Raw genomic sequence first — 14,312 nt, forward strand, 5'->3', positions numbered from 1 at the left:
TATTTTTTCGTTTTTAATTTCATAGCTTGTAATTTTTTTGTTGAAAACTTAACATCTTAAATAATAAAATATGGTAATCTCAGAAATCAGATTCTATCCACTCCCCAAAGTTTGCTGTTGTTGCTTTATGTTGTTTTTTAAAGTAACTTCTCTGAATGAATTCTGTAAAATCTATTCAAGTTTCTACTCAACTAGTTTAGTGGTCAGTTAATGCCTAAACAAAGATTTCCTTAAACACCTAGAACCAGTAAATCAGGAAGATTTGCAAAGGGGTTTTTCGTGCATATCAGGGCATGCCTTCAACTTTGAGCCAGGCAGTTGTCAACTCGCCTTAGCCTTCTTTTTCTTCTTACAGAGAGACTGAAGCACAACCAGAGATAAAGGGTAGGGTCTTTTCAGGTCTTCCCTGAGAATACACATAGGCCTATGCATGTAAACAGTCTTCTAGAGTCCCAGGAATATGTCAAAGCTTTTCTTTTCTTTTTTTAAAGATTTTATTTATTTGACAGAGAGAGAGCGAGCAGGTGAGAAAGCACAAGCAGGGGGAGCAGCAGAGGGAGAGAGAGAAGCAGGCTCCCCGCTCAGCAGGGAGCCCAATGCAGGGCTTGATCCCAGGACCCTGAGATCATGATCTGAGCCAAAGGTAGATGCTTAACCAACTGAGCCACCCAGGCACCCCTGTCAAAGCTTTTCAAAACATCTATGGATATCTCATCCTTGGTTTTTACCTTTAAGCTTTGGGTTAGTCTATTGTTTGCCTCAGTTGTTGCCTATCACCTCAGGCATTATAACACTAAAACATTTGCCTGTAAATGTTCTTGACAAACACCCCATGCACACCCACACACATGCACACACACACACACACACACACAGGCTTTTAACACTGGATAGCTCTGAGTGAGATTAAATAAAGACAGGTCTTTTGAATGGCATCTTCCAGGGAACCACCAGACAGATCAAATACTGACAATTCTTTGGGAATGAAGTTTTGAAACAGGTGTGGCTCTGTTCTAGTCCCTCCAGTCCTGGGAAAGCAGGCTGATATTTTTCAAGGTTATTACTGAGCTGAGTGTGAGGATGGGACTAGGGGATGTTAAATGCCACAAAGCTTACTGTTCTTACCAAGACACAGCCATTTCTCTTGAATAAATGTTCATTGGGCTGCTGTAAGCCTTTGGTTAATTTCCAGAATTTTGGAAAAATTTTCTGAAGTTTTGCCAATTTTTGTTGCTTTTACCAAGGGGCGAAATCTTAGGTCTTTACTCCACCATTTTCTCTGCTGTAATGCCCCACTTCCTTAAATGGTCCAGCCAGTTCTCTCCCTCCGGCTTTTCGCTCCTATACAGTGATTATCAATATATAAATATTTGAATGTCTAAAATGAATACTGATATGAGGTATAAAATGACTTACCAAAAAAAAAAAAAAAAAAGACATGTCTCAGAACTTACTATCTAATATAAATAGAGTCTTGTTCTACTTAAGAATGTTACTGGGCATAATACATAAATTTCTAATATTGATCTCTTTCTTTCATTCATCTGTTACCTTTGCCTTGTTTATATTTTAGGGATTTCATTAATTTAAATGTTTATTCATTCTCAGCTGAGGAAAAATCTATCTGGCCCAAATATTTGCTACTAATGGTATATGACTTACCCTTGGCCCCAAACATTAACTGGATCCTTCTCATATATATAGATGCATGATATATTAATTAACAGCTATTAGAATAATTCCTAGGTTTTCATCTAGAGTAGCTCTACTGGTTTAAGAAAGGATCTTACTATGGTCAACTCACCCATTCTCAGAATAGATGGAGAACATGAAAACTACAATCTGAAGTGTGTATGTGTGTATATATATATATAGTTATTGGATCTCCTTCTGCCTTATTGATGTATTCAGTACTTTATTTACAGGGACATTATTTCTCAGGATACAATGTACCATCCCTGAATTATTTTCTCTTTCCACCACTGTCCAATTTTTTCTCAAAATTACTGTCTCCAACTAGATGAGAGTTAGGGACATAAACATATAGTAGCACAATAGAGGCCTCAAAAACTACTGAGACATCTGATCAGATTTTTATTGGTACAGGCATCTTTCTGTCTTCTGAACTGGGGATTGAAAGTGAAAGAGTGATCAAAGTTTGCTTTCTGGTAGCCATTAAATGATTGTGTCTTTTTTCCCCATTAAGTGTGTTTTTATTTAAATTCCAGTTCATATGCAGTGTAATATTACTTTCAGGTATACAATATAGTGATTCAACACTTCCACACCTCACCAGTGCTCATCACAAGTGCCCTCCTTAATCTCCATCACCTATCTAATCCATCCCCCCACCCACCTCCCTTCTGGTAACCATCAGTTTGTTCTCTTTAGTTAAGAGTCTGTTTCTTGGTTTGTCCCCCCTTTAATCCCTTTGCTCATTTGTTTTGTTTCTTAAATTCCACATGAGTGAGATCATATGGTATTTGTCTTTCTTTAACTTATTTTGCTTAGCATAATACTCTCTAGCTCCATCCATGTTGTTGCAAATGGCAAGATATCATTCTTTTTTTATGGCTAAGTAATGTTCTGTTGTATATATACACCACTTCTTTTTTTTTTTTTTAAGATTTTATTTATTTATTTGAAAGAGAGAGCACGAGCAGGGATAGGGGCAGAGGGAAAAGCAGACTCCCCATTGAGCAGGGTGCTCAACACGGGGCTTCATCCAGGAACCCGAGATCATGACCTGAGCCAAAGGCAGATGCTTACCCTACTGAGCCACCCAGGCACCCCTGTACTACATCTTCTTTATTCATTCATTCATCAATCAATGGACATTTGGACTGTTTCCCTAATTTGGCTATTATCGATAATGCTGCTATAAATAGAAGGGTGCATATGTCCATTTAAGTTAGTATTTTTGTATTCCTTGGGTAAATACCCACTAGTGTGATTGCTGGATCATAGGATAATACTATTTTTAACTTTTTGATGAACCTCCATACAGCTTTCCAGAGTGGCTGCACCAGTTTGCATTCCCATTAAAAGTGCAAAAGGGTTCCCCTTTCTCTACATTCTCACGAACACCTGTTGTTTTTTGTTGATTTTAGCTATTCTGACAGGTGTGAGGTGATCTCTCATTGTGGTTTTGATTTGCATTTCCCTGATGATCAGTGATGTTAAGCATCTTTTCATGCGTCTGTTGGCCATCTGCATATCCTCTTTGGAAAAATGTCTATTTGTGTCTTCTGCCCATTTTTATTTATTTATTTATTTATTTATTTATTTATTTATTTGCGAGAGAGAGAATGAGAGACAGAGAGCATGAGAGGGAGGAGGGTCAGAGGGAGAAGCAGACTCCCCGCCAAGCAGGGAGCCCGACACGGGACTCAATCCCGGGACTCTAGGATCATGACCCAAGCCGAAGGCAGTCGCTTAACCAACTGAGCCACCCAGGAGCCCCTTCTGCCCATTTTTAATTGGATTATTCATTTTTGGGGTGTTGAGTTTTATAAGTTCTTCATATATATATTTATAAAAATATGTCATCTGCAAATATCTTTTTCCATTCCGTAGGTTGCCTTTTAGTTTTGGTGATTGTTTCCTTCCCTGTGCAGAAGCTTTTTATTTTGATAGAGTCCCAATAGTTTATTTTTTATTTTGTTTCCCTTGCCTCAGGAGACATATCTAGAAAGAAGGTGGTACAGCTGATGTTAAAAAAATTACTTTACTGCTTATGTTCCGTTCTAGGATTTTTATGGTTTCATGTCTCACATTTAGGTCTTTAATCTATTTTGAATTTATTTTTGTATATGGTGTAAGAAAGTGTTCCAGTTTCATTCTTTTGCATGCTGCTGTCCAGTTTTCCCAACACCATTTATTGAAGAGACTGTCTTTCTCCCATTGGATATTCTTTCCTGCTTTGTCGAAGAATAACTGACCATGTAACTGAGGCTTCATTTCTGGGTTTTCTATTCTGTTCCATTGGTTTATGTAGCTATTTTTGTGCCAATACCATACTGTTTTGACTACTATAGCTTTGTAATATAACTTGAAGTCTGGAATTGTGATGTCTCCAGCTTTGTTTTTCTTTTTCAAGGTTGTTTTTTGGCTATCTGGGGTCTTTTGTGGTTCCATACAAATTTTAGGATTGTTTGTGCTAACTCAGTGAAAAATGCTGCTGGTATTTTGACAGGGATTTCATTAAATATGTAGTTTGCTTTGGGTAGTATAGACATTTTAACAGTATTTGTCCTTCCAATCCATGAGCATGGAATGTCTTTCCATTTCTTTGTGTTATCTTCAATTTCGAAGTACAGGTCTTTCAACTCTTTGGTTAGGCTGATTCCTAGGTATCTTACTGTTTTTGGTGCCACTGTAAATGAGACTGGTTCCTTAATTTCTCTTTCTTCTGCTTCATTACTGGTATATAGAAATGCAACAGATTTCTATGTTAATTTTATATCCTGTGACTTTACTGAATTTATCAGTTCTAGCAGTTTTTTGGTGGAGTCTTTTGGGTTTTCTATATATAGCATCATGTCATCTGCAAATAGTGAAAGTTCTACTTCTTCCTTGCTGATTTGGATGCTTTTTATTTCTTTGAGTTGTCTGATTGCTGAGGCTAGGACTTCCAGTACTACGTTGAATTAAAGTGGTGAGAGTGGACATCCCTGTCTTGTTCCTGCCCCTAGAGGAAAAGCTCTCCGTTTTTCCCCACTTGGGATGATATCAGCTGTGGGTTTTTCACATATGGCCTTTATTATGTTGAGGTATGTTCCCTCTAAACCTACTCTGTTGAGGGTTTTTATCATGAATGGATGTTGTACTTTATCAAATGCTTCCTCTGCATCTATTGAAAATGATCACATGGTTCTTTTCTTTTATTAATGTGATGTATCGCATTGATTCATTTGTAAATATTGAACCACCCTTGCAACCCAGGAATAAATCTCCATTAAGTGTGTTTTTAAAATCATAGCCTTGCATGCAGTGGAGATTTCTTCTAGTTCTTGGTTATAGGCTTAATAATTAATCCTATCATTTGGTAATATGAGCATTTTTATGGTTCTTTTTTTCAGTAGCATCATAGTGGGGAATTAGAAGCAGTTGTACCAGGCACTTTAACTTAGTTACCATTAGATACTTGCTTGGTCCTCTTAAAGTTAACCCAAAAAATCTGCCTAAGACTAGGGAAAATTCCTCATTTGTGTGCAATTTCTACACATATAAAGATGTCTACTGACAAATCATGAAAAAAAATTTTTATCTAAACTGAACCGAGTCACCTCCTATGAACCACTCTAAATGTTATTCCATCAATCAAAACCCTACACCACACCAACTCAGTATTCTTATCTTAAAATCCCCACAGGAAATATTTATTGAATTGCTGCATGGGGTGCTATTCATTTTCTAAATCTGCAGTTCCCCTGTGGTGATCTCATAGGGGTATACTTGGGATATTTTAAGATTCTGTGGAAACAACAGTGATAATTGGTATCTAGTATACAGTGCACAAGCTACTAGCTCAAAGTAGTTTAAAGTTTCAATATTAGATAATGCCACATTCCTTTCAATGCTGTTGTATCTTTGCACTAGATTTTTGACAATTTCTGTAGTAAAAGCAGCAAATAACTGTGGTTGTGTAAAATTTCATCTCAAGGTTTGAGGAGCTGTACAGTATTCTAACAGCTGCACATATCGCATTAGTAAGTAACTGTGGTTATTTATAAACAAAGTAAAATATTTTCTTTCAAAACCTAAAACTAAAAGGAAATACCTAATATTTTTGTTTATTGTTAGATCAAAACAATAAGTATTTATGTCTTAATAACTTACAGCTGTTTGAAAAAACACCTCTTGGGTTTATATGTGTTCTACATAATGAGAACAAAAAAATTACCAAAATACTAAGGGCACTGTGAACAGAAAAAACTTGGAAACCTTTGTCTGAAATGAAGTCCACTAACCCAAACAAACAATTTACCCATACAATTTTCTTCATTAAATACTTATTAAATGTTTTCATATACATAATACATCTCACCAAATAACTCACTTTTCTGAACCAGAGACTGAGACATGAAAAGCTCCGTATTTCACTGAAGGATTAAATATCACTGAGCTTTCATATGTCATTCTAGAATTAACCAGCCAATCCACAAGTAAATTTTCAAAAAATAAAATTCTGAATAATTTATGCATAATACCTGAGTGTGAGCTCTCAATGGTGGTATCTGATCTGGAATCCAGAGATGAAGGAATTTGTTTTAATTGCGGAACATAGTACATCTTCGTACTACCAGGAGGCTTATATGCCAACAGTGAAGGTTGGGCTAAGGAGATAAATAAAGATCAGAACAATTAATAAGAAAACATTTATTAATTCACTGAATAAATATTGAGTGCCTTCCATGTGCCAAGCACTGTACAAGATTCTTGGGATATATCAGGGTGCCTCACTGGCTCAGTCGGAAGAGCATGTAACTCTTGATCTCCAGGTTGTGAGTTCGAGCTCCACATGGAGTGTAGAGATTACCTAAATAAACTTTAAAAAAAAGATTCTTAGGATATATCAGTGGACTAAAACAGAAAAATACCTCTGCCTTCAAGAACTAGCATTCTAGAGGGAGGAGGTATACATCTGTGCCAAAGTAATAATTTGATTATTATAGAGGAGATTTATATATATATACTTGTTTTTGTCTCTCTGAAGTCAAGGGAAACAAAAAGTGTATATAGGAGGGGAAATTTTAAACAGACAAAATAGGTTATAGCCTCCACTTCTATTTGGTCATATTCCTCCTTCTAGAGGAAGGAGGTAAACAACAAACATATTAAATAAATTATTTAGTATTTTAATAAATTTCAAGTTACATAAAAAAGACAATTAGAAAATGTTGAGAGGTAGGACTACTGGGGAAATCAGGGTAGGATGCAATTTAAACAGGGTGGTAGGGTAGGCCTCATTAGATGAGTTTTTTAGCAATCTATTCCATGTACAGATGGCTTTAACTAAAAACCACTTTATCTTATACTGAACTCAAACTCGTTAAACCCTTACTACCGGTCTTACTGTCTTATTCTGTCCCAAGAGTCATAAAAAGTAAGTCAAATTCTCTTCTACATGACAGATCTTCAAAATAAAGTTTCTTTTTTTTTTTTTAAATAAAGTTTCCATTATAGAAGTATAAATTCTCGACATTAAGAAAATACATAAAAGTAATACTTGGTATAGTTAGTTGTGTTGTTGTTACTAAATTTTAGCTTTCTAAAGGGTGTGTAGTGGTATATCATTATGATAAAAATTTGCATTGCCCTAATAATTATGTTTAGAATCTTTTTAAGTTGTTATTGCCATCAAATATAAACCAGTAGGAATAACAGTGAATTTAGCACAGTCACTGTACACGATATTGGTATAAAGAAATACAATTATATTTCTATACACCAGTAAAACCACATGGGAAAAAATACTGTATACAATGTCATAAAAAAATATAATATCAAATTCTAATGAATAAATGTAAGGAAAGATTTCTTCACTGAAAACTGCAAAATGCTGATGAGTAAAATTAAAAACAGATGAATGGATATACCATGCTTATGAATTAAAATATTCAATAGTGTAGACACGCTAATTACCCCAACATTAAAAAAAAGGAATACATAAAAGTAAAAAAGACAAAGTCCTACCACTCAAAGATAACTGTTGTTTTTTTTTTTATAGTTATATATCCTGTTTGGGTCAACTTTCTTTTTTTTTTTTTTTAATTTATTTATTTGAGATAGAGAATGAGAAAGAGAGCACAAGAGGAGGGAGAGTCAGAGGGAGAGGCAGCCTCCCTGCTGAGCACGGAACCCAATGTGGGACTCGATCCCAGGACTCCAGGATCATGACCTGAGCCGAAGGCAGTCACTTAACCAACTGAGCCACCCAGGCACCCAAAGATAACTGTTATTAACATTTTAATGTATTTCCTATGTGTCCTTTCTCTCTGTCTTATGTGTATACACAGTTCTCTGCATATACTATGTATAATATGGAATTCAGTGTTTCTACTTGGCATTTATAATAAAACATTCATTTTATTTCCTGTCTTTACATTTTATATGGCTATACTATAGATTAAATGTTTTAAACACTTCTTCTAATGTTGAAAATTTAAGCGGAGTTAAATTTTCAATTATAAAGAATTCTGTGAATAAAGATTTTCCTACGTATAGCATATCCATTTTCCCCTCTTACCCCAGCTCAGGTAAATTCTCTGATTAGAGAGTGAAAAATTATACCATTTATAAAGTTTGTTTTTAAAAACACTAACTGCTAAAATATTTTCTAAAATGTCTGTACCAAAGTAATAATTTGATTATTATAGAGGAGACACACACACACACACACACACACACACACTTGTTTTTGTCTCTCTGAAGTCAGGGGAAACAAAAAAGTGTATAGATGAGGGGAAATTTTAAACAGAAAAAATAGGCTATAGCCTCCACTTCTATTTGGTCATTACTGTAATCATTGTTAGAATATTGACTGATTAATTTTCTTCCTCTACCAGTGTATATAAAACTTAATAGTGATGGTTAAATTTACTAGTTGAAAGGCTACAAAAAAGATGAATAACACGTGGGCAGGATTACAATGGACACAGAGCAAGAATGGCTATCATACAGAGCTGGAGAATTCTGAGACAGATAAGTGGCTTTTCAAAATTCTTGACAACTTTATGTTTGGATGCAATAGTTTTAAGGTTACTTTGGCCTGGCTGCCTATGGGGGAAGAAGTGACTACACGGCAAATAATCGTTGCTCTTAGGAAAGAAAAAAAAAGATTAGAGAAGGGTAAAGAAGAAAATTCAACTATAAAATTTATTTTTTCAAAAACTTGGAAAATAGAACCAAATATACACATACAGTATATTATTCTGAATTTGTTAGAGTATTGAGCAAAGTCATGTGTTTGACATACTATTCTTTGTAAGTTAAAATGTTTTCATACAAAAAACCCTCACAAAATTTTACTTTTAAATACACAGTAGTATTAAAAATAATATTTTTTCAGTAAGCCAAATGATATTAATCCTTTAAAGGAATCCTTTCTCCCAGGTCCTGTATGCAAAGGTGAAAACATAAATTATGGCCTCTATATAAATTGATGCATTTGATGTGAGTAGGGGGTTTAAAACACACTTTCACAGTTGGGAGCTCCCCTCTTGCGCTTCTGGCATCACCATGAGAACAATATAACCCAGGGTAGGTACTGTTCCATTAGCTTGGGTTTCAGAAGAAGGCATATAGAACAGACCCAAACCATTTCTTTTTTTTTTTTTAAGATTTTATTTATTTATTTGACACAGAGAGAGAGACAGCGAGAGAGGGAACACAATCAGGGGGAGTGGGAGAGGGAGAAGCAGGCTCCCCACGGAGCAGGGAGCCTGATGTGGGGCCCGATCCCAGGACCCTGGGATCATGACCTGAGCTGAAGGCAGATGCTTAACAGACTGAGCCACCCAGGCGCTCCAGACCCAATCCATTTCTGTAGCCTAAAGCTAAACTCCAACTGAATCACAAAACCCATGAGTGAAAAAAGTGAATGTTTGTTGCTACAAAGCACAGAGATTTGTGAGGTTGTTTTCCAGTATCACTGTGGCACTAGGTAACTGACATACCAAGATGTTCTCTGTGATATTTATTAAACTGTAGATTTGGGGGTATGTTTTTATTTTACCTTAAAAATGTATAAGAATTATAACCATCTTAACATATAAATGTACTTGTTTAAATTAAATTCATTCAAAGTTAAATGCTGAACCAAGAAATTTTCTTTATATATTTAGGCATATCCCATCTTTATCTACAGACAGATAACCTTTGTGCATAAAGAGGAAAACTTAAAATAATATTTTCAGTAGACTTGTGCACACTATTAAATTCTTAAATTAGTAACTTAAAGTTCCCACTCTCACTTGAGGGAAGAATGGGAACTTAATTATTAATTTTCCTGCTATTGGTCTGGAAAAGAAAAAACGTGCTCTATTTTAATGTTATATACTGTAAGCACTACTGAAATACCACTGTCACAGCATATGAACACTCTAAATGTAGACCTTTGGGTAGAGATTGCTAGCTGTTCATCAAAATCTACTTTTTTTTTTTCTTTTTTAGATTTTATTTATTTATTTGAGATAGAGCGAGAGAGAGAGAGAGAGCCACAAGCAGAGGGAGGAGCAGGCTTCTCACTGAGCAGGGAGCCTGATGTGGGACTCAATCCCAGGACTCCAGGATTATGACCTGGGCCGAAGGCAAACACTTAACCAACTGAGCCACCCAGGCGCCCCAAAATCTACTTTTTTATCCTCAAAATCACAGCTAAACCATTTCCTAGCTAGGAGAAAGTGATCTGAGCCACTTCCAGGCCTAGCACATGTGCTTCTCCATGTTTTGTCCCTTCTAGTTGACTGTGATGGTGAATCCAAGGTAATTATGGATTCTGTGTTTTAAAGACAGCAGGGCCACAGTCAGCCTGGGTCCCTGGTCATTGTTTTATAAGCAAGAAACAGACTGGTATTGTGTTTGCACTATCACATGTATTTTCATCTATTTATTATAGTTTGTAACATTTAATATAATATAAAATGGCAATAATTCACCTGCCCACCTAAAACCAGACCTCCATAGTTTTTAAATTCTAAGTATCATGAGATATAAATAAGTCAACAACAAGCAGCATGAGTCCCACATAAGTTGTTAACTCCTCTAGAAATTAAGGCAAAAACATAATCACACTCCTTTCATAGCTATGTAAATAAAAGATGGATAGAATCATGTGGATCCTAATGTTTAAAATTAAAATTAGGTTTTCTGACTACAAAGACCCCCTCACAAATTTCTGGGATCATTTCCTACAGAAGTTGGTAATATGACCTAAAATGTAATCACATTCTCTTACCATCTGTGCCATGAGGACGAGTAATCTGTTGGACTGAAGATGATGAAGCAAATGTGGTAGGAACTTTGCCCAGCTTCTGGGCACTGGGCTCTGGAATTTCAAGTCCACGATCATCAGCATTAATAAAAATCTCAGATGAAAACATGGTTTTTCCTGGACTTTCTGTTGTTATCTGAGTGACTGCATCAGATGACAATCTTCCAGGGAAGGCAGAAAATGGGGTCTTAATCACCTCTGATGGTCTGAACAAAAAAGAGAAAGGACACAGAAGGTAATATCCGTGGCTTATCAAATACTGTAATCTCTTTCCAAAGGTAGATTCGGAATATTTTGTGGAGATACATCAACCTCAAATGGTTAAGTTATTTCAGCAGTACCCTTTGCTATCTTAAATACTTACTATAAGGCAATGATGCATGAGTTTACTTTACTCATTTAAAAATCTACTTTAAATTTCATTTTAGAATACTATTATATAATTTAGCTAAGGAAACTGTACTTTTCAGTCAAAGTAAAAATATAATCATTTTAAAAAAATTACTTGAAGTCTACTATAAATTAAGGGACTGTGTTAAATGCATAGAGTGTACAAAAATAAATAAGAAATAAAGACTTGCCTCAAGAAGTTTATTGTCAGTGGGAGAACCAGAGGTTTTTAAGATTGTAATTATGTACTAAGATTTTAGAGAATTAATATTAAAACAGAATAGAGCAAATAAATGATTAAAAAAATGAGAGGAGACAAATCTTTTTTACAGAAGAATTCCAGAAAAATATATGCAGATATCTCCCCATCCAAAGAGATGAACATTAATCTCTCCCTTCTCCCTTGAGTATAGGCTGGACTTATTAATTGGATTCCAAAGAACAGAGTAATAAAAAGGAATAAATAGTTATCTTACAGTGGAGAAACATAACAAACACCATATTATTCAAGTGATGATGGTTCACATCACCAATATTGTCATGTGGATGTCGCATACTCTCTGCTATGATGTGAAGAGATGGGTATTTCCCTTCTATGGTATTTTTTGCCAAAACCCATAATTCCAGTCTAATCATCCCAAATATCAGCCAAACACAGATTGACCAATATTCCTCAAAACTGTCAAAATCATGAAAAACAAGGAACGAGGAACTGCCATTGACAAAAGGAGACTAAAGAGATATGACAGCTAACTAAAGGGAATGTGATATACATTGGGTCCTGGAACCAAAAAAAAGGTTATTGATGAAAAAAATGTGAAATATAAATAAAATCTGGTGTAGTTAATAGTAATGTACAAATGTTGGCTTCTTAATTTTGACAGATGTACATTATGGTAATGTAAGATGTTAACAGGAAAAGCTGGGAGATGGGTATAGGGAACTCTATTATGTTTGTATCTTTTCTGTAGATCTAAAATTACTCAAAAATATGAAGGTATTGAGGCACCTGAGTGGCTCAGTTGGTTAAGCGTCTGACTCTTGATTTCATCTCAGGTCATGATCTCAGGGTCATGGGACTGAGCCCTGTGCTCAGTGGAGAGTCTGCTTGGGATTCTCTCTCTCCCTCTCCCTTTGCCCCTCCCCCTGCTCACACACACACTCACTCTCTCTCTCAAATATTTTTTTAAAATAAGAAATAAAAAGTTTTTTTTTTTAAAAATAGAGTAATATTGTATTATTTTGGAGTAACAGTTATATCACAAAACAGAAGAACTTCTGAATTCCTACCTTCTGCCTACCTTGAAAAGGACAATTAGTAGAAAAGAAAATAATAGACCAATCTCCTTTATGAATATAAAAGTAAGAATCCTAAACAAAATCCAAAAGAAAATCATAAACAAAATCCAAAACCAAATGGATGTATGTGAATTCCGACTGAGATGGTTTACTCCTGGAATGCAAGGTGAATTAACACTCAAAAATCAATCAATATGATTCACCACATCAATAAAATAAAGGAGAAAATGCATATGACCATATAAATATAATCAAATAAACTATTTAATAAAACTCAATAATTCTGTAGCTAAAACCTCATAGCAAAGGAAAACCACAAAAAACTTTAGAGCAACCATCCTATTTATACTGAAATGCAGAAAATGTTCACTTCACTGTGAGATTAGGAACAAAATAAGAATGCCAATTCTTACCATTTCTGTTCAACTTTAGTAAAGGTCTTAAATGGCATTAGCAGTAAGTCAGAAAAAAGAAATGAGAGATAGAAGGATAAGAAAGGAAGAAATAATATTGCCACTCTTCATATTTGATATAATTAGGCACACAGGAAATCCAAAACAATCTAAACATAACTCATTAGAATATAAATAAGTTTTTAGGAAAGTTGACAGGAGACAAAAATTTTTAAAAATCCACTACATTTTTTGATATCAGAAAAGTTATGGAAGCATCAGGAAACAATATCATCTAATATGCTAGAGGGACATTTTGGAGATTATGGGCAGGGACAGAGTACAGACAGACATACTCCACTGGGAAAGAGAAATCACCAGAGCTTTTGATGAACTCATGGGCTGGCATGATGGAGTGAAATCTAGCAGAATGCCAAGTCAATTTTTCCCACAGGACATTTTCTTAGTATCAGGATGGTATGGGAGAATGGAAAACTAAGTCAGAAAAGCAGAGTGAAATCTTCTTCATAGTCATGGCACTAATAACAAATGAAGGCCCACTAGACAGAGGGGCCTGTAACAAACATCAGGTCTCCTCCTCAAGACATCTGCCAGACATTCCTGAATAAGGCAGGAAGCTAAATAATTACTGCCTGAGGGAGAGAACTTTCAAACCTGAGGACATATTCCAGACACACAATAAAAAACCCAGAAGTACCATCCCCAAGAAGGGGGCTGAGCCAGGAAAAGTGAAATCACTTGCAATGTTTGAGTTCTTATGAGACAAATGTCCCTTAAGAAAGTGTAACTACAATGAATATATAGCTGGGCTCCCCTTACATTTGCCGTATTCTAAAGGTGCAAGACCTGAGAGCTGAAAGAGCTGAACTCAAATATCTGAGATACTAAAGTGAGTATCTCACTGTATTTACCTACTGAAGAGTCAAAGATCTGTCAGGCTTAAAGCATAAATCCAGGGAGGCCAAAGATCAGGAAAAATCAAAAGTATAATGAGTTGGGGCGCCTGGGTGGCTCAGTGGGTTAAGCATCTGTCTTCAGCTCAGGTTGGGGATCGAGTTCTGTCTCGGGCTCCCTGCTCAGCGGGGAGCCTGCTTCTCCCTCTCCCTCTCCCTCTGCCGGCTGCTGCCCCTGCTTGTTCTCTCTCTCTTTTTGTCAAATAAATAAAAAATCTTAAAAAAAAAAAAAGTATAATGAGTCAACTATAGCTCCACCCC

The 14,312-nt window shown here is 35.7% G+C and overlaps 1 protein-coding gene across 1 annotated transcript in view; it reads right to left on the reverse strand.

The window, feature by feature from the left end:
- Window positions 1-14,312, reverse strand: part of ALMS1 (ALMS1 centrosome and basal body associated protein) — a 213,108-nt gene that overhangs the window by 72,510 nt on the left and 126,286 nt on the right. The window contains exons 13-14 of the mRNA XM_044918883.1: window positions 10,961-11,202; window positions 6,213-6,338 (exon numbers count right to left, since the gene is read on the reverse strand). Coding sequence (XP_044774818.1) covers window positions 6,213-6,338; window positions 10,961-11,202 — 368 coding nt within the window. The remainder of the gene's footprint in view (window positions 1-6,212; window positions 6,339-10,960; window positions 11,203-14,312) is intronic.

The sequence above is a fragment of the Neomonachus schauinslandi genome, chromosome 10, assembly GCF_002201575.2.
Source record: "Neomonachus schauinslandi chromosome 10, ASM220157v2, whole genome shotgun sequence".
NCBI lineage: Eukaryota > Metazoa > Chordata > Mammalia > Carnivora > Phocidae > Neomonachus > Neomonachus schauinslandi.